At 39.3% G+C, this 21542-nt stretch overlaps 1 protein-coding gene across 5 annotated transcripts in view; it reads left to right on the top strand.

Moving 5' to 3' along the window:
• Positions 1-21542, top strand: part of Lcorl (ligand dependent nuclear receptor corepressor like) — a 171473-nt gene that overhangs the window by 44620 nt on the left and 105311 nt on the right. For all 5 annotated transcript variants that reach the window (XM_005068792.4, XM_013112518.3, XM_040747056.1 and 2 more), the window contains exon 2: positions 10703-10768. In XM_005068792.4, the coding sequence (XP_005068849.1) occupies positions 10703-10768 (66 nt within the window). The remainder of the gene's footprint in view (positions 1-10702; positions 10769-21542) is intronic.

Raw genomic sequence — 21542 nt, 5'->3', positions numbered from 1 at the left:
GATGGCTAATCTTGCCCTTTTGAAAGCAAGATCCATAACGAGTTTCTTCGATGCCCATTTTCCTCTCACACATAGTTGCTATTGCCAGGAGCATTTGCGTCTCACTGTCAAGAAAACCCTAAACCATTTTAAATGTCATATTCTGAAGGTCTTTGAGAGGTTTGAAGACTATCCGTCTCAAATACATCTCTGTATATCTAGAAAACCTAACCAACGTAAGTTTTGACTATTATAGGTAACTATATACAATCTGTATTTAACTGTGCCTTACATTTTAAAAGATCTGTATAAACACAATACCTAAACAAGGTGAGAAAGATACATATAATGAAATTGACCTTAAATGTGTATCAGTAGATGAAAATTCATACCAATGCAAATTCATTTCTATATTATTTCCCCCTTTTTTCTTTAGATTGACTGTGATCATTAACCATTTATAACCAACCCTGTATAAATGAAAACAAACATTTATAAACAATATTTGGGAATGTGGATGTCATTCTCTCCAAACTGCTTCCTGCTGTTTGGGGACACTGTCTTGGGGATCCTAAGAAGATCAAGAAATCTTGGCTGTAGTGGTCTGTGACTGCATCATCTCAGCTGTTTTGGTTGTAGGATCAACTGGATCATCAGGGGGCCTTGCTTGGTCAAACCATATCAGCCTGGAAGGAACCCAAAGCTTTTTATTTTCTGTGTAAACAAAAGCAGAAATTCTTTTCCAAAGTAACCTGTCCTTAGACTTAAATTTTGAAGTCAAAGCATTTTTAAAATATATAAGTTTTATTAATCCAACAGCATTTCTTTTACCAGTTGTTGCTATTTTCTAAGCAAACAATTCAAAGACAACACAATAGCATACAGTATCCAAACTCTCTGTGTACTATCCATCTTTATGTGACTTTTTTAACTATTCTATTTCCTTTACTTTTAGTTTTTAATTTCCAGAGGCAGGGTTTCTCTGTGTAACTTTGGCTAACTTTGAACTCACTCTGTATACCAGGCTGGCCTTGGAATTACAGAGATCTGCTTGCCTCTGCCTCCCAAGATTCTGGCACAAAAGGGATGTGCTACCACCACCCAGCTACTCTATTTCTTTCTCTCCCCCCCCCTTTTTAAAAAAAAACACTTTGTCCTGTTTCTTTTTCTCTCCCAAGCCTATGTATATTTTTAAATACACTGTAAACCTTTAGTTTTTTTTTCCATTTGATTCTGTCTTTACTGTATATCTTTATCTCTTTCTATCCACATGTATTATATTTGCTAAATAACATTACTAAGACTAAAGCTGTGGCTGTTTTAGCCATCGTCTTCCAGGATGGTGGGGGTATGTTTACTGCCAGCACTGGGAGCTGTGCTCACCTCTTGGCGATGTGGTCACTTCCACTCAGCTGCTCGTGCACACCATTCAATTGTTAGCAGGGCCTCTGCAAGAGATATGCAGTTTTTCTGTTTAACTGAGTCTGGAAACCTCCCTTAATCTATGCTTGTCTCTAGCAAAACAGAGCCCACTAGAGAAAACTGCTGCTACCAAGAAGCCATGCTTGACTCTGTTCTTTTTTTTCTAAAATCCCTTGTTCAGTCTACAAGGCTAGATGTCTCAGCTGGTCTTTAGTGTATGCCAGAATCCTGAAGAAGTAGACTCTTTAATGGACATGCTAGCAAGGTGAAGAGCAAAAGCTTCCTTCTTCCATGTCATATAGGCTTCCACCAGAGGGCATGGATGAGATTAGGCCCCAAAGGTCGGGATTAAAGGTGTATCTTCCCATGCCAAAGATTCCGATTTAAAATGGATTTCACTTCAAATTAAGGAAAAGTCCCTCAAAGATATGCCATTCCATTTTTTGAGTTTAGTTAATTCCAGATGTAGTCAAGTTGACAACTAAGAATAACCATGATAATACCTTTTCTTTATTGAAGCACAATTTATAAGAGCCAGATTGTGAACTCTTGTTAGTATTCAGGCATCTGTATTGCCCTGCCCTTAGGGTTCTGCTAGGATATGCCCTCAGCTGCAGCCACTGCATTCCTTTTTAAAAAGGCCTTGCCCACCGTCCACCTCTCTTTTTCTCTACTTCTTTGCCTATCTCTCTGCCTCTCCTTCTCTATCCCTCTCTCCTGCTGCTCCTGTCTCCAGAGGCCAGTGTTCCCCCTTCCCCTGTCTCCCCCTTTCCCATTCCTTTTTCCCTAATAAAAACTCCTCCATGTGGTCTGCCACATGGCATCTTTCTCTCTCATGCTGCTTTTTAAAATTACATTGGTTCCCTGACCGGAAGGTTCTCCTAGTGTTTCCATCAGGCAGTTTGAGGCATGCCAGGATCCTGAAACCCAGTATACATACTATCGTCTCACTTCTCAAGATCCCTGGGTCTCTCCATCCAAAACCAGCTGTTCCTTGATTAACAGATCACTGAGGCGGCGTATGCCCTTCTTGCTCAATCCTCACTTGATAAAACCATTGGGTCTTTTTTTTTTTTTTGGTTTTTCGAGATAGGATTTGTAAAAGAAAGCATTTAATTGAGGACTTCATTACAGTTTCAGAGGTTTATTCTATAGTCATCATGGCATGCAGTATGACAGCATACAGACAGACATAGTATTGGAGAAGTAGTTGAGAGTTCTACATTTTGATATATAGATAGCAGTAAGGAAGAGAGAAAGAAGACACTGGATCTGGCATGGGCTTTGAAACCTCAAAACTCACCCCTAGTAACACAATTCCTCCAACAAAGCCATACCTAATCCTTTCAAACATTTCCACTCCCTGGTGACTAGGCAGATACTGTGTTTTGTCTTGCACTCAGAATCTAGATTTTTTTAAATTAATTCATTTTTTACATTCCAATCACAGTTTCTCCTCCCTCCTTTCCTTCCTCTCCTTCCCCTCCCCCCTCCCATCTGCTTCATGTAGAGGGTAAGGCCTCCCATAAGAAATCTCCTAAGTCTGTCCCATCATCTAGTTGAGGCAGGACCAAGGCACCTCTCCACCCCCACATCCCTGTGTGTAGTCTTGGCATGGTATCTCTCTCCATATAGAGTGGACTCCACTAAGTGACTTTGTTCATTAGTGTTAGGTCTGGGACTCGCTGCCAGTGGCCTTATATATTGTCCCATTGTCACCTATGTTAAGGGAGTCTAGTTTGGTCTTACGCAGATTCCCCATTTGTCAGACCTGAGTCAGTGATCTCTCACTAGGTTGGGCCACCTGATTCTGTAGGTTTCCCCATCATGGTCTTGACTCCTTTGTTCATATTTTGTTCCTCACTCACTTTGATTATACTCGAGGAGCTTGGCCCATTGGTTACTTGTGGATTTCTGCATCTTCTTCCATCTGTTTCTGGAAGAGGGTTCTAGCTTCTCTGGGGTTGTGGATTGTAGGCTGGGTCCCTTTTGCTTTATTTTTGGTGTCCACTTATGAGTGAGTAATACTATATTTGTCTTTCTGGTTTTGGGTTACCTCACTTAGGATTTTTTTCTAGTTCTACCCATTTGCTTTTGATTTTAGGATGTCTTTGTTTCTTACCGCTGAGTAGTACTCCATTGTGTAAATGTACCTCATTTTCTTTATCCATTCTTCAATTGAGGGGCATCTAGGCTGCTTCCAAGATCTAGCTAGCTATTACAAATAATGTTGCTATGAACAAGTCCTTGTGGTGTGAATGTGCCTCCTTCAGGTGTATGCCCAACAATGGTATTGCAAGGTCTTGAGGTAGGTTGATCCCTAATTTTCTGAGAAATCTCCATACTGATTTCCATAGTGGCTGTACAAGTTTGCACTCTCACAAGCAATGGAGGAGTGTTCCTCTTTCTCCACATCCTCTCCAGCATTAAGCTGTCATTGGTGTTTTTTAATTTTAGCCATTCTGATTGTTGTAAGATGGAATATCAGAGTGGTTTTGATTTGCATTTGCCTGATGACTAAGGATGTTGAGCATTTCCTTAAGTGTCTTTTTGCCATTTGAGATTGTTCTGTTGAGAATTCTCTATTTAGATCTGCACCCCATTTTTTTATTGGATTATTTGGTAGTTTGATTTCTAGTTTCTTGAGTTCTTTGTATATTTTGGAGATCAGCCCTCTGTCAGATGTGAGGTTGGTGAAGATCTTATCTCATTCTGTAAGGAGCTGTTTTGTCTTGTTGACCATTTTCTTTGCTTTACAGAAGCTTCTCAGTTTCAGGAGGTCCCATTTATTAATTGTTGCTCTTATAGTCTGTGTTACTGGTTTTCTATTTAGGAAGTCTCCTGTACCTATGTGTTCAAATGCATTTCCCACTTTCTCTTCCATGAGGTTCAGTGTGGATGGACTTATATTGAGGTCTTTGAACCATTTGTACTTGATTTTTGTGTATGGCAATACATATATGTATATACATGAAGGGGTGTTGAGTTTTGTCAAAGGCTTTTTCAGCATCTAGTGGGATGATCTTGTGTTTTTTTCTTTGTTTATTTATTTGGTAGATTACATTGATGGATTTTTGAATGTTGAACCATCTTCACATCTCTGGTATGTATTCTTGGATTCGATTTGCCAGTATTTATTGACTATTTTCGCATCTATGTTCATGAGGGAAATTGGTCTGTAATTCTTTCTTAGTTGTGTCTTTGTGTGGTTTGGGAATCAGTGTAATTGAAACCTTGTAAAAACAAGATTGGCAATATTCCATCTGTTTCTATTGTGTGTAATAATTTGAGGAGTATTGGTCTTAGCTCTTCTTTGAATTTCTGTAACAATTCTGCACTGAATCCATCTGGGCCTGGTCTTTGGTTGGGAGACTATTGATAGCTATTTCTATTTCCTTAGTTGTTATAGATGATTTAAGTTGTTTATCTGTTCTTGATTTAATTTTGGTATGTGGTACTTATCTAGAAAATTGTCTCATCTCCAATTTTGTGGAGTACAGGTTTTTGAAATATGACCTGATGACTCTCTGGATTTCCTCAGTGTCTGTTGTTATGTCTCCCTTTTCATTTCTGATTTTGTTAATTTGGATATTCTCTCTCTGCCTTTCGGTTAGTTTGAATGAAGGTTTGTCTGTTTTGTTGAATTTCTCAAATAACCAACTCTTTGTCTCATTGAGAATCTAGATTTTCAGTAAGACAAAGTAAAATGGAGGCTATTAAAGGATAATGGTCATAGGCATAGGGCAAGATTAGTTAGTTTGAGGTGAAAGTACATTGTTTTACATACAGGTATGTCATGAGGAAACTTGTACAACTGCTGTGTCATAATAAAGGAAAACAACTATGCATTACAAAAATTACTTTGCTATCTGGGATAGGGAATGAGGAGGAACATAGATGAAACTGATGTGAAACAGATAAGGAGGAATAATGTAAACCAATTTAAAAAATATGTTTTTCTTTTTGAAAGGGGAGTACCATGTGACACATGTGGGGGTCAGAAAACAACTTATGGGAGTCAATTCTCTCCACCATGTTGGTTCTGGGAATCAGCTTCAGGTCATCTGTCTTAGCTTCAAGTTCCTTTACCCACTTAACTATCTTCTTGTTCCTATATACTTACTAATATCTGTATTTTCATTCTACTTTTTGTGTTTATGTGTTCATGCGTTTGTGAGTGAAGGCCCACGTTTACTCAGTTGCTCTCCGTCTTTACCAGGTGTTGTGTCTTACTGAACCTGCGTCTTAGCCAATTTTATAATAACTTTTGTTTAATTGTCTCCAGATATTTTGGATGCCATTGTAAGTAATTTTTTCATATGGTAGATATATTTTTCCTCCCCTTTTAGTAAAAATAATAATACCACACTTTAAGCTATAATATATAAGCAGAGGTCCTGGCACAAACCCATTTCCTCAGTGTGCTTGCTTCTTCTGTCTGTGTGAGTTCATATGACCTTATCTCAGTTTAGAGAGCCCTGTTCTCCTGGTGTTCCTCATCCCCTCTGCCTCTTACAATCTTTCTGTCTTTTGTTTCACAGCCTTTCTGAAGTATGGGGGGATGTTGATGGAGACATCCCATTTAAAGCTGTGTGTTCCAAAGTGACCTTCCCCTCAGTGTCTGTCTGTAGGTCTCTTTATTTGTTCCTATTTGATTCTGGAGGAAGGTTCTCTGATGATAGCTGAATAAGGCACCAGTCTGTGAGTATAACAGAATCTTATTAGGAGTCATTTTATCACTCCCCTTCCCCTTTTTTAACAGTAGTATTTGTATTTACCATAGGTCTCTGGGCTATGTGACCCAAACTGTGCCAGGTATGAGTTTTCATCTTATGGAGTGGTCCTTAAATCATATTGGACATTGGTTGGTTATTCCTTCAAACTGTGTGCCACCATTAGCCTAGCATATTTTGTAGACTGGACAGATTGTAGATCAAAGTTTTTGTGGCTAGATTGTTGTTTATGTTTCTCTTTTGGTATTGTGTAGAGTTCCTTCCCATACCAAAGACACTAAAATAGGGATGAAGGTTTTATGTAGGGGCCAGTTTGACCTTTCCATGTTCAGTTAGTTGTGTGGGTGTTGTCTTCAGCAATGAGGCCTTGCTGTCAGTTTGTGGAGAGAAACCTATTCTCTTGGTCACAATCTGGATTGTTTGGTTATTTACATGAGACTCCTTTCGACAACAACTCAATTGGATGTACCTAGTCCTGGTACTGGAAACCCAATTTGGTGACAAGAGATGGCCAGTTGGGACTTGGTCTCTCTCATTGTTTGGAGACTTCATTAGAATTGCCTTCATACATTTTAGGAAGTTTCCAGTGCACTAGGTTTCTATACCATCCCTGAAATTCCCCTCAACTCTAGCTCATTCTCCTCAGATTCCCCTGCTGATTCTCCTGTTCCATTTCATCCTGTCCCCAGTGTAAAGTCTTAAGGGAGACCTTGGTGGCCAGAGGTTACTTGGAAAGCTTTATTGAGGGAATGGAAGGGTATGGAAAAGGGAAAGGAGAGAAGGAAGAGAGAAAGAAAGACACAGAAAGAGATAGAAACAAAGATACAGAAAGAGAGACAGGCAGCTGCCTCATCAGAGAAATGGCAGAAAGAGAGAACAGAAGTGGGCAGAGTTTGTCTTAAAAGGACCTTGACACCTGTTTGCAGAGCCAAGGTACTGTTTGCCATGTGCAAGAAATGGCACACTTTGCCAGGTCCCCAAGGCTGAGGGGACAGGCTTGTCTGTGTTACAACACCCAGTCCATCCATAAAGTCTATTCTATTCTCCTCTACCAGGGAGATCTATGTGTCGTCGTCCCCCCTGCGGAACTATCTCTCCATATTTTATTATGCCCCTTTTCTTATCCATTAATTTTTGCTCTGCTTTTATATCTTCGGTCTTTTCTGTTTCTTAGGTTTTGTTCCAATTTGATTAGCACACTGACATTCAGCATTTCATTTGCAACATAGACACTTAAAGGTATAAATTTTTGGGTACTACTTTAAAGTTGTACCCAGAACTTGACGTTTAAATTTTCTTAGTCAAAATAATTACTAACTTTCAGAATACTTGTTTTAGACCTGTGGGACATAAAGAAGCCTATCAATTTCCAACCACATGAAAATAGTTCTCTCTCTTTAAAACGGGTTAGAAACTTTACTGTATTTAGTAAAAAGAAATTTTTAATCTGGTTCCAATCCTTTGAACTTTGCTGACATGTGCTTTTATATCGATATTTTCTAAATACTCGAAAGGAATATGTATCACAGTGTTAAATCCAGGGTTCTGTAGTTTTTCACTGCATTAACATTGTCTTTTTTTTTTTTTTTTTTTTTTTGGTTTTACGAGACAGGGTTTCTCTGTTTTGGAGGCTGTCGGTCCAGCCTGGCCTCGAACTCACAGAGATCCGCCTGCCTCTGCCTCCCGAGTGCTGGGATTAAAGGTGTGCGCCACCACCGCCCGGCTAACATTGTCATTTTTAACTATTAGATATCCTGGCTCCTTTTTTTTAAATTTTTAAGTTTAAATTAGAAACAGTGTTGCTTCATATGTCAATCACAGCTCCCTCTCTCTCCCCTCCCCTCCTCCCATACCCTCTCACCCCCCCCCCCCCCGCTATCTACCTCCCAATCTCCACTCCTTTCCCCAGGGAGGGTTAGGTCCTCCATGGGGGTATCCATTGTCTCAATTCAACCAGAGCAGGGCCTAGGCCCTCCCCCAAGAGTCTAGACTGAGAGAGCATCTCTTATTGTGGGATGGGCATCCAAAGTCCATTTGTATGTCAGGGATAAATACTAATCTACTACCCAAGGCCCCGTAGATGGCCTGGGTCTTCTCACTGACACCCACGTTCAGGGGGTCTGGATCTGTCCCATGCTGGATCCCCAGCCATCAGTCTGGGGTTTAAAAGCTCCCCCTTATTCAGGTCAGCTGTTTTTGTGGGCTAAACAAGCCGGGTCTTGACCCCTTTGCTCATCAGTCCTCCCTCTCTGTCACTGGGTTCCTTGAGTTAAGCTCAGTGTTTATCTGTGGGTATCTGCCTCTGCAGACGGGCACTCCCCTGATCCACGTCTAAAATCCACATATGAGTGAGTGCATACCATGTTTGCCTTTTTGTGACGGGGTTACCTCACTCAGGATGGTTTCTTCTAGTGCCGTCCTTTTGCCTGCAACACCACAATGTACTGGGTCACAACGTACTGGGTGGGGGGGAAAATCAAATACTGAAAATAGGTGAATTTACTGAGCTGGTAAACTACCAGCTTTTAAGCTGGTTTCTAGCTACCAAACCATAAGTCTGTACAGAAATACTGTTACTGACCTGCCTGGCTCCTTTTTATATTGGCTTATTGGCTTAGGAAACTATCAGTAGAAAGTTCTCCTCCCATCTGTGACCCCTTCATCAATGGGAATTTGACAAGATTTACAGTACTGGACATGACTCACTTCCTGCTAAATTGGCTTAAGTCCAGTTAGAAGCTGTTGGTTGCTCCAAGATGTGCCACTATTGCACCATTGTGGATAACTTGCTGATCCAGTCAGTATTGTGTTTTGTAGGCCTTACATCTGGGTAGAACTACTGACTGTTCTCTCTTTTGGCAGTTTGCATAGAACCTTCTAATACTATAAGAGTTGATCTTTAGGGAGAAGGCATTCAGATCAGTTCCAGCTTAATTCCTTCGCCCGAAATATGTGGTGTCTTGAGCTATGGTGCTTTACCTTAAAGTTCTTGGAGGCAACTACAAGCCTTTGAGAGTCTGTTGGACTCCCTGATCAGCAATTCAAAAGGAGGGTTCCCCTGCTTGAAACCAAGGTTTTTGCTAGTCTGTGGCTCTTACGGGAGCATTATCATTCCATGGGGGCATAACTTTATTTAACTTATTTATATATTTATACACATACACACATATATATTTGTAGGTAAACATAAAATGCTATCTTGTATCTTTTTCACTCACCTTTGATGTTCATCTTTCCTTGTCGTCTTTGGTATTCTTTGTATTCTTTTTATTAATATAATTTTTTAATGTAAATTAGAAACAAGCTTGCTTCACATGTCATTTCCTGCTCCCTCTCCCTCCTCTCCTCCCTTGCCCCTCTACCAGCCAGGGTGAGGCCCTCCACAGTGGATCTCCAGATTCTATCATTTCATCCAGGGCAGGGCATAGGCCCTCCCCCGTGTGTCCAGGCTGAGAGAGCATACCTCCATGTGGAATGTGCTCCCAACATTCATTCGAACACCATGGTAAATATTGATCTACTGCCCAAGGCCCCAGAGATTGCCAAGGCCTCCTCACTGACACCACATTCATGGAGTCTGGTTCAGTCTCCTGCTGGCCTCTCAGCCATCAGTCTGGGGTCCAAGAGCTCCCCCTTGTTAGGTCAGCTGTCTCTGTGGCTCTCACCAGCATGGTCTTTGGGATTCTTTATCCTTCTCTCTCTGTCCAGCAGTGTTTCCCTTTCCATCCCCTTTCCCAGATAAAATCCCTCCTCCCTGTTTTTCCCCCTTTCCCCTTTATAGCACCTGTTTCCTACTATGTCCATCTTTGTGGCTCTTCCCACACCCATCCCCTTGCACCTGATCCCATTTTACTTTCCTGGTTTCAGCAATATGGTTTCTCTAAACATCTAAATATTTAAGCTAGGATCCAAAAATAAGAGAGAACATGCAGCATTTGTCTTTCTGGGTCTGAGTCACCTCATTTGATATGTTCTAGCTCCATCATTGAGTTACCTGCAAGATTCATGATTGAATTTTTCTTTACAGCTGACAAGTATTTCATAGTGTATCCATACCATTTTTTCATTATCCATTTGTTACTGTAGGACATTCAAACTGTTTCCTTTTTCTTGATATTGTGAATAGAGCAGCAATGAACAAAGCTAAGTATGTGTGGAGTATGGTGTCAAGTTCTTTGGGCATATGCCACAGAATATTATAGCTGGGTCATATGGTAGAGTTACTTTTCCTGTTTTGAGAATTCTCCACACTGATTTCCTCAGTGGTTACATAATTTTGCAATCCCACTAACAGTGAATGACTATTACCCTTTCCCCCATTCTCATCAGCATTCTTGTCTCATGTATTATTAGATTATACTTGACAATACTTTAGCTTGGGTTAATATATGCATTTCAGTATTCTAATTACTTTACAATCTTAATTTGACAGTCACTATATAATTAGTATACTAGCTAGTTCAATTTGGTAAATTATTTGCAGGTTTACATTGAATTTACAGTTTTTTATCATTAAAAAGTAAAGCTTTTCCAGGAGCTAATACACTTTTCTTTCTTTGAAAACACAGGTTTTGAGAGTATTTTAGAAGGGCTTTATGGACCACGGCTACGAAGAGACCTCAGTTTATTTGAAGGTAACTAACTTTTTTTTTACTTTAAAGTTACAACCTCCTACCCTGTTTAACAAAGTTGTCCTAGCAAACTATATATTAAACATAAATTTATGATCACTTTTAATTTGACAGTTTTTAAAATAATCTAGATATTCTTTGTGATATATTTCATTACATGATATGTATTATAATTTTTGAAAGACACATTGTCTTCAAATAGAGAATGAAGTTTATCTTCAGCTCAGTATTATAATTCATTTTTATGTATCTATTATTTCATAAATTGAATATCTTGACCTGTTCTTAAATTGGATTAAATTAAAAAATTCCACAAATGTCAAATCAAACTAATCAAATTGAGAAACTTAGTTAAATTGAATTAATAAATGTTCTATGAAATATCTGCTAAAAAGTTGTTACTGCAATTTTAACTTTTTAAAAGTTATCATACAAGTTTACATTGTATGTTTAGCATATTCCCTTCCCCTATACCACCTACCCTCCATCTCATTTCTCTTCTTACTCCTGTTAGTTCCCTTTGTTACCCTAGACAGACAGTTTTGCTTCATATATTATTTTAGCTATATAAATTCTAGAAACCATATACAATTTTGTGTTTCTGAAACTGGCTGAATTTACTCAAGAGATTAACTCTGATATTCCCCTCCTTTTTTTTTTCCTGCAAATGACCTAATTTTGTTCTTTATGGCTGAAAAGAATCCTATGTATATACATACCACATTTTATTTCTTCCTCTGTTATTGGACATCTAGGTTGGTTCTATGACTCAAGCTGTTGTAGATAGTACTGCAATCAGTATTGGTCTACAAATATCTCTATGATATGTTGACTTTTTTTGGTTTTTGGTTTTGGTAAATATTTTTTTCTGGTAAATATCTGAGAATTATCTGAGTCATAAAGAAGAGTGAATTTTATTTTGAGAAACAGCCATATTGACTTCCATAATATTTGGATTTTTTTTTGCATTCCCACCAGCAGTGTTTTATCCATATCCTCACCATTATTGGTTTTTCCTTATTTGTTTGTGTCTTAGTCAGGGTTTCTGTTGCTAAAATGAAACACCATAACCAAAACACAAGTTGGGGAGGAAAGGTTTTATTTAGCTTATGCTTAAACATTGTTGTTCTTCAATGAAGGAAGTTAGGACAAGAACTCAAACAGGGCAGGATCCCAGAGGCAGGAGCTGATGCAGAGGCCATGGAGAGGTGCTGCTTACTGGCTCGCTTCCCACGCTCAGCCTGCTTTCTTATAGAACCTAGGACCACCAGTCCATGGTTGATACTACCCACCGTGGGTTGGGTCCTCCCCCATTGATCCCTAATTGAGAAAATGCCTTAAAGCATGGAAGTATTTCCTTAAATGAGGTTCCTGCCTCTCTGACAACTCTAGCTTGTGTCAAGCTGGCACAGACTGAGCCAGTGCAATTTGTTTATTGTTGTTGTTTCAGATATATTTTCATTATTTTTAATTATGTATAGGCATATGTGTCTACATGTGAGTGTGTCTTCGTGTGAGTGCAGATGCCCTCGAAGGCCAGAGGCATCAAGGAGATGGAGTTACAGGTGGTTGTGAGCCTCCTGACATGAGTGATAGGAGCCAAATTCAGGTCATCTGGAAGAGCAGCAAGTGTTCTTGACTGTGGAGACATCTTTTCAGCCTGTTACTTGTCAATGACTGCCATTTTGATGAGGAAGATGGGATCTCACTGTAATTTTGACTTATATTTCTGGTGACAAGTGAGGTTGAACATTTAGAAAAACTTTTTATTGGCTATTTGTATTTTCATCATTTGAGAACTGTTTGTTTATTTAATTAGCACTTTTATTAATTAGCCAGTTTGACTTATTGTTGGTTAGTTTGGGGGGGATTGTTTTTGTTTTTGTTTTCTGTTTGTTTTTGAGACAGGCTTTGGAGTCTGTCCTACAACTTTGGTCTGTAAATCAGGCTGGGCATGAACTCACAGAGATCTGCCTGCCTCTGCCTCTTTAGTCCTGGGATTAAAGGCATGTGCCAGCACTTCCCAGCATTGGTTAGTTTTTTTGAATTATTTGTATGTTCTAAGTATTAATTATCTGTCAGGTAGATGGCCTACAAAGGCCTTCTCCCATTCTACAGGCTCTCTTTTAATGTGGTGATGTCCCATTTATCATTCCTAAGTACCTATAGTCCTGTTTCACTACTTTGGTCAGGTTTATTCTAAGATTGTAAATGGACTGTCCTTCCTGGCTTCTTAGCATGGTCTTTACTGGCATATATGAACACTGTTGGTTTAATATGCTAATTTTATATTTTTCTACTTTGTTTAAAAGTGCTTATCAGGTATAAGAGTTTTCTAGTAGAGTCTTTAGGGTTCTTAAAAAAATCATACTGTCTGCAAATAAGGATAGTTTAACTGCTTCCTTTCCTATTTGTATCTCTTTTATTTTCTTCTCTTAATGCTTGGAAGACTTCAGGCAACATTTTGAACAAAAGTGCAAAAACTGGACAACCTTGTCTTGTTCCTGATTTTAGTGGAATTTCTTGGAGTGTTTCCCCATTTATTATAAGTTTGGCTATGTCTTGCCAAACTTTTATCATGTTAGTTCTAGTCCTAATCTCTTTGGGCCTTTTTTTAAATGAAAAGATGCTGGGTTTTATGGAAAGACTTTTCTGTATCTATTGAGATGATTATGTGATTTCTGTTTTTGAGTCCATTTATGTTATTTTTCTCTTAGGGGGAGTTTAGAAATGTTTATTTTCTTAATAAATCATTATAAAACTGATTCCTGAGTCTATGGGGGACCATTTTTATTCAGACAACCACACTAAGGGTTAATCAGTCATATTTATTGAGCTGGAGAGATGGCCGAACAGATCTGTCCTACTAAATTAATGTGGGTATTGAAGTAAGGTAATATGAAGAACAGAGGGCTGGATAGAAGTATATATTGTGAATGCAGTTTGGCCTGTTTGCTCAGTGTTGAGCCCCTTAGCATTCCTTCCTGGGTTCCCAGATGCCTACCATATTCCTGGACCTTCTTAGTCTCAGATGCTGGCTATGGCTACCAAGGACCTTTTAGGTGCTCTTCTCAACTCCAGACTTTACTTTGGGAAAGCGTGTTATAGATGTTGGTTTGGTAAGTGGGCTTCATAATATAGTCACAGATTCTGGTCACACCTGTGGGCAGACCTTCAGGAATAAGATTGAGAATACTATCTTTGCCTTTGAGCAGCCTTTTGCAAGGGTGGCCCTAAGTCTTTGAAACCTTAGTGTGTTTACCTGAAGATGCAAATTTCTGTGTGGTTCTGATCCAGTTTCTTCCCTGTAGTCAAAGTGTTCTGCTGACCAGGTTTCAATGTATAGTCCTCTGACACTTCTGCTGATCTTGCTGAGAGTGTAGATCATAGAATTCTTCTTAATATGGTCTTGCATGGCTGCTCCAGGTGGGTGTGAGTGCCAAAAATAGAGGTTTTCTGACATCTCCAATCTCTGCCAGTGCCAGTGTGCATCCCTACTCCGGCTGTCCCTTCTTTTCTGCTTAATAGTCTCATTGATGTAAGCATGGTACAGGTTTTCTATGTTTCTCTGTTGTAAGCCTTGGATCTGACCATCTGCTATTGGCATTCCTTTCACTGCCAGCCAGGAGCTCCCAAACTAAGACAATCCTGCCAGAATGGACTTTTAAAAGACTTTCTCTCCTATTTTGTGAAGTTCCTTGTTTTACTGTGCTATTGAAGCTATAGATATTTGAGTGTCACTGTTCTTTCTGCTAACAATTGTCCAGTTTTTCTCACTGTGTCTTGGAGGATCTATTAGACCATGCTTGCATGTCAACTGAAAGAATCATAAATTTTAAGTGACCAATTCAAGGAACCAATTAAGTGAGTTTTGTCAGATGTATTTCAGTTTTTACTTACTTTTCATTTTATTTTTTATATAAAATTGTTTTGCTTGGTGAAAAACTTGTAAATACTGAGAAAGGAGTACAGGGAATTTATACACTGGATTTACTGTCTCTATGTCAGGGCATTTCTTCTGGTGTAGATTAAGAGCTTCTCTGAGATGATGTTTATATAAAAATTCTATAAAAAATCATCTGGAAGTCAGAAAACAGGTTTTTGTTTTGTTTTATTTTCCTATTGAGTTTGGGGAAGTTACTTGTGTCTGTTATGATACATTTATAAACTAAATTTAGCTCCTTGGTAGCATAGGTTCTGAAAACTGTAGAGCCTTTATTGCAAAATGTCAAGGTAGTATTGACAGTAATGATTTTGGTAATGACTAAAAGTAAAAAAAAAAGTGTTACAATTTAACAGGAATATACGTTTTCCTTTTATTTAAAATAGATTCCCTCCCACCTCGCACAATGTATCCATACAGTTTTCCCTCCCTCTACTCCCAGCCCCTCCCTTCTTCTCCTCCCATCCAGATGTACTCCATTTCTGTCTCTCGTTAGAAAACCAACAGGCTTCTAAGGGATAATAATAAAATCTAGTAAGATGTCATATAAAACAAAAACACACTGAATTTGACAAAATAAACAGAAGGAAAAGAGCCCAAGAGAGGGCACAAGAATCAGAGACCCACTTGTTTCTGCACTCAAGAATACGATAAAAACAATAAACTGGAAGCCATAACATATACACAAAGGAACTGGTCAGACCCATGCAGACTCTGTGAATGCTGCTGCAGTCTCTGTGAGTTCATCATGTTAATTTAGAGGGCTTTGTTTTCTTGGTGTCCTCATCTCCTATGGCACTTATGCTCTTTCTGTTTCCCTGAATCCTGATAAGAGCATTTGATGGATATATCCCATTAAGGGCTAAGTGTTCCAAGGTCTCTAACTCTACATAGTATCTGGTTGTGGGTCTCTGTATTTGTTCCCATCTGCTGTAGGAGAAAACTTAATGGCAGTGGCTGAGCAAGGCTCTGAACTGTGAATATAGCAGAATATCAATAAGAGTCATTGTATAGCTACATTTTTTTTAAGAAAATAGTGTTTAATTTTCTCCATAGGTCCCTGGGCTATCTAGTCTCAGGTTCTTAGTCACCCAAGCAATGTTGGATATAGGCCCTCCATGGAATGGGCTTTAAATAAATCAGATATTGGTTTGTTACTCCCAAAAGCTTTGTGGCACTATTACACTAGCATTGTAGGCAGGACACCATTGTAGGTCAAAGTATTTGTGACTGGGCTGGTGTTTATGTTTTAATTTTGGTAGTACACAGAGTACTTTCCTGTACATGATGTTAGCATGTATGAGTGAAGGGTCTATATAGGCCCCAACTTCACCTCTCCATGTTCAGTGAGTTGTATAGGTGTGGCCTTCAGCAATAGGGCCTTGCTGTCAATTAATAGAGATCAACCTATAGTCTTGACAACAGCCTAGATTGCTTGGAGATTCCCAAGGGACCACTTTGGCCAACAACTCAGATGTAACATAATCACAGGTCTTGAAGCTTCATTTGGTGACAAGAGATGACCAGTTGGATCTCTGTCTCCCCCATTATTTGGTGGTTTCATTTAGATGACCTTCATATATGTATATGTTTGTTTTCATGCCACTTCTCAAGTGGCCCTTAATTTTAGCTGTCTATCCACATATTCCCTGCTTTGTCCCCACCCCTATTTGATCCTCCCATTCAAGCTCCTCCCCATCCATCCATAAGTATCTTTTCTACTTCCTTTCCTAAGCATATCTTTCTCCTGCCTCCCCCTCCCCCGTTATTTACCCTATACCAAACCTCTGGGTTTCTACAGGTTATTATTGTCTTAACAGCTAATGTCTACATATAAGTGAATACATACCATATTTGTTTCTATAGGTCACTTGGAATAATAATTTTTCTATTTCCACCCATTTACCTTCAATTTTTCACGATTTCCTTTTTTTAATTCTCAAAGGTGAGTATCCTTGTGTTGAGGGGCATCTAGTTTATTTCCACTTTCTGACTGTTATGAATAGAACATCAGTGAACATGGTTAAGCAAGTATCTCTGTGGTAGGATGAAGCATCTTTTGGGTATATTCCCAAGGTTGTTATAGCTAGATCTTGAAGTAAATAGATTTCCATCTTCCTGAGGAGCTATCACACTGATTTCCATAGTGGTTGTACAAGTTTGAACTCCCACCAGTAATAGAGGAATGTTGTCATTTCTCCACATCCTTGCCAACATGAACCATCACTTGTTTTATTGATTTTAGCTATTCTGACAGGTGTAAGAAGTAATCTCAGAGTAGTTTTGATTACCATTTCCCTGATGGCTAAGGCTGTTAAATTTTTCTCAGTCATTTGAGCTTTGTCTACCTAGAAGTCTCTATTAAAAACCAGACCCAGAAAGACAAACATTGTATGTACTCACTCATAAGTGGATATTAGATATGAGGCAAAGGATAAACAGCCAACAGTCTACAACCCCAGAGAAGCTAGGAAACAAGGAGGACCATAAGAGAGACATACATGGATCCCCCTGGGAAGGGGGAATAGACAAGATCTCCTGAGTAAATCAGAAGCATGGGTGAGGAGAGGGACAATGGGAGGGGAGAAGGGAGGGGAGGAAAACATGAGGGAACAGGGTGGTCTAGTTGGAGGAATGACAGAGAGGGAGAGCAAGGAAAGGATATATCTGGATAGAGGGAGCCATTATGAGAGAAATCTGGCACTAGGGAAGTCCCAGGAATCCACAAGAATGACCCCAGCTAAGACTTTAAGCAGTAGTGGAAAGGGTGCCTGAACTGGCCTTCGCCTGTAATCAAATTGATGACTATCTTAATTGTCACCATAGAACCGTCCTCCGGTAATTCATGGAAGCAGATGCAGAGATCCACAGCTAAGACAACTTTGGGAAATCACAGAAACAACTGACCTGAGTTAGTTGGACCTCACTGACTCTGGACTAACAACTGAGGAACCTGCATAGGACAAACTAGGCTCTCTGAATGTGGTTGACAGTTGTGTGGGTTTGGCAGTTTATGGGGGCATTGGCAACGGGACCAGGATTTATCCCTAGTGCATGAACTATGAACTGGATGTTTGGAGCCAGTTCCCTATGGAGGGATACTTTGGTCACCCTACATACAGGGGGGAGGGCCTTGATCTTGCTTCAAAGCAATTTGATAGACTATGTTGACTCCCCATGGGTGGCCTTGCCCTCTGAGGAGAAGATGGGAGGTAAGGCTAAGGTGGGAGGAGGGAAGGGAGGGGGAACTGGGATTGGCATGTAATTAAAAAAAAGATTGTTTTGAAAAATAAAAAAATAGAGAGATAGCTATGAAAAAACAAAAACAAGCAAACAAAAAACCAAACACACACACACACACACACACACACACACACACACACACACACACACACAAAATCAGTCCAGTGAACTCAAGCCAGACCAATAACTTGAGGCAATGAATACTTTTAAGTCAAAATGAATGGACTAAAGGGTAAACTGTGTCCTAATGGGCTATGCTACAGCTTCCACATCTTCTTCTGTTTGTTTGGTTTTGGTTTTGATTGGGGGCAGTTGCAAGGGCAGAGGGAAAATGGAGGGAGATGGGGAAATAATTGGGATCAGAATGCATGATATGAAATCCACAAAGAATCAGTAAAAGTTAAGAAAAAAATATCTTTTTAGACATGTATCAAATTTTTTTAAAATTAGGTTATTTGTTTTCTTGATATCTAGTTTTTTGAGTTTTTTTGTTTGTTTGTTTTAATTCTTTATATATTTTGGATATTAGGCCTCTATCTGTTGTATGGTTGATGAAGGCCATTACTCCTTCTGTAGGCTCTTGCTCTGTCTGAATAACGGTATTCTTTACCACATAGAAGCTTATCAGTTTCATTAGATCCCATTTATTCTTGATCTTAGTGCCTGTGCCATTGGTATTCTGTTCAGAAATTCTTTTCCTGTGCTAATGATTTCAAAACTACTCCCCACTTTCTCTTCTATATGGTTTTATATTGAGGTCTTTGATGCATTTGGACTTGAGTTTTGTGCAGGGTGGGATCTATTTTGGATTTTTCTACATATAGCCATCCACTTTGACCAGCACCATTTGTTGAAGATGCTGCCGTTTTTCCAGTGTGTTTCTGTTTTCATCTGGTGTTCATATGTGTGTGGATTTATGTCTGTGTCTTCAGTTTAATTCAATTGATCAATGTGTCTGTTGTGCCAATACAATGCTGTTTTATTACTATAAATCTATAATACAATTAGTGGGTTTTGCCACTAATGCTGAGTCAGGAAGCCTCTTTTAAAGGAGCCATACCTCTGTCTGTAGCAAACAGAGCCTGCCTGAGAAAATGCTGCTACCAATGTGTTTAACTTTGTTCTCTTGCTTTTGGAATGCCTTTTTAAGCTTTTGTCAGGTTTTACATGGAAATTCTTGCCAAATGTTTGGGTGCCACATATGGACAGAAGTTTCTGTCCTGTCCAGTCCCACAGCCATTTAGTCCCAAATAAACACACAGAGGCTTATATTAATTATAAACTGTTTGACCTATTGCCCGGGCTTCTTATTGGCTTGCTCTCTTAATTATTAACCTGTTTCTGTTCTGTGTATCTCCACATACTCTTGGCTTACGGGTGATGCTCGAGGCCTTTTGCTTCCTCAGCAGCTACATGTTGTGTCCCTGATGCTTACTACCTTTCTCTATCACTGTTTGCATTTCCCACCAGGCTATATCCTACATGTTCATTGGCCAAAACAGCTCTTTTCATAAATCAATAAGAGAAATATATATTCACAGCATATAGAAAAATATCCCCCATCATTTGCTTTCTACTATTTTAATATTTCTGTACTGGTATTTTTTTCCCAGTGTGTAGATCCCTAATAACATTTGATATTCACCTTCTTGTCATATACACATTTGAATCTTCTTGTGGGGTGTGTTGAGACTGGTCTTGACATTTAGATAGTAATATAACCAGAATTAGTAAGTTTCTTTTGGTTTTGTTTTCTGGAGTGGATGGTAGGAAACCTGTATGTGGTGGCATTTTCTGTTTTGGAGGATGTTTGTTTAATTCTTGATTTATTTTTAATGGATAGAGCCTTCCTGGGTCTACCTGTTTTCCTTGCTTGAGATTTGATTTTTTTGCTTTTAGAGTAGTTGGTCATTTAGGTGACATTTTGGTTGTGAGCCTAGCCTTTAACAGCCGGGATATCCCTCCAGCCCCATTTAGGTGAAATTTTGTCAAGTTTCTGGGCATAGTGTTATTTGTAACATTCCTTTATTCTGTCAATGTCTCTGACTTCAGAAATGATTAGTCCATCTGAAATTGGAATGGTTTTCTTTTTTTCCTAATTAGCCTAGCTAGAGATTTATAGGTTGTATTATCTATTCAAAGTACCAACTTATTTTAATTTTTAGAAAGGCCTGTACTACTGAGAGAATATATAACAAATATTGGAAATGTTATCTCTCAATAGTTGATTTATAGATAATTTTTATTTTTTCTTTGTGTTTTTCTAGAGTTCCTTCAATTTTTTATAAAGTGTATTTTGGATGTATTTTTTCCCCTCTCCCAACTTCTCCCAGTTCCCCTCTCAACTTCAAATCTTTCTCTGGAAAAACAAAGCAAATGTAAAAGCAGAACAACAAAAAGACACACACACACACACACACACAATCCATGTAGTCTATTAATCATGTAGTTATTAACATGTTTCATAATGAAAATTGTTGTAAGCCTATGAAATAGTATTTGCATACACATGTGTGTTATAGGCTTCAGACCCATCTTTTTTTTTTTCTTTTTGAATGTGACTTATTAGGCTAAAAAGGTCAACTTTGTCCCTAAATTGTTTTCTATATAAATTTTATTTAAATTAGAAATAGTCTTATTTTACATATCAATCCCAGTTCCCTTTCCCTCCCATCCTCCTATACCCCCCAACTACCCTCCCATCCCATTCCTCATCTGCTCCACAGGGAGAGTGATGATGTCTTCCTTGAGGGATCACTCAAATCTGTCAAGTCATTTGGAGCAGGGCCTGGGCCTTGCCCTGTGTATCTAGGCTAATAGAGTATCCCTCCATGGAAAATGCATACCCCCCCCCAGTCCATTCGTGCACTAGGGATACATCCTAGTTCCACGGCCAGAGGGCCCATAGACTGCAGTGTTCCTGACATCCACGTTCAGGGGTCCTGGTTTGGTCCTATGTTGGTTCCCCAGCTGTCAGACTGGGGTCCATGTGTTCCCACTTGCTCAGGTCAAGTGTTTGTATGGATTTTACAAGCTTGGTCTTGACCTCTTTGTTCGTCACTCCTCCCTCTCTGAAACTGGATTCCAGGAGTTTGGCTCAGTGCTTGGCTGTGGATCTCTGCTTCTGTTTCCATCAGTTACTGGATGAAGGCTCTAGGATGGCATTTAAGGTGGTAATCGATCTCATTATAGGGGAAGGGCATTTAAGGTAACCTCTCCACTATTGCTTAGGTTCCAAGTTGGGGTCATCCTTGTGGATCTCTGTACACAATTCACTAGTGCCAGATATCTCTTTAAACCTGTAATGTCTCCCTCTATTGATGTGTCTCTTTTCTTGCTCTCCTCTATTCCTCTCCCCACTCAAACTTCCTGAGCACTCATGTTCTCCTCCCCCTTCTTCTCCCCTCCTCTTTCTCCTATGTCCCTTCCCCTCCCCCTATTCTCCTAATTTGTTTAGGGGCTCTTGTACCTTTCTGCTTCACTCGGGAACTGTGTATGTCTCTTTTATGGTCCTTCTTGTTTCATAGTTTCTCTGGAGGTGTGAATTGTAGGCTGGTAATCTTTTTACTATATCTAAAATCCATATGAGTG

The sequence above is a fragment of the Mesocricetus auratus genome, unplaced genomic scaffold (assembly GCF_017639785.1).
Source record: "Mesocricetus auratus isolate SY011 unplaced genomic scaffold, BCM_Maur_2.0 Super-Scaffold_100006, whole genome shotgun sequence".
In the NCBI taxonomy this organism is placed as follows: Eukaryota; Metazoa; Chordata; class Mammalia; order Rodentia; family Cricetidae; genus Mesocricetus; species Mesocricetus auratus.
This window is presented reverse-complemented; position numbering and strand designations above follow the sequence as displayed.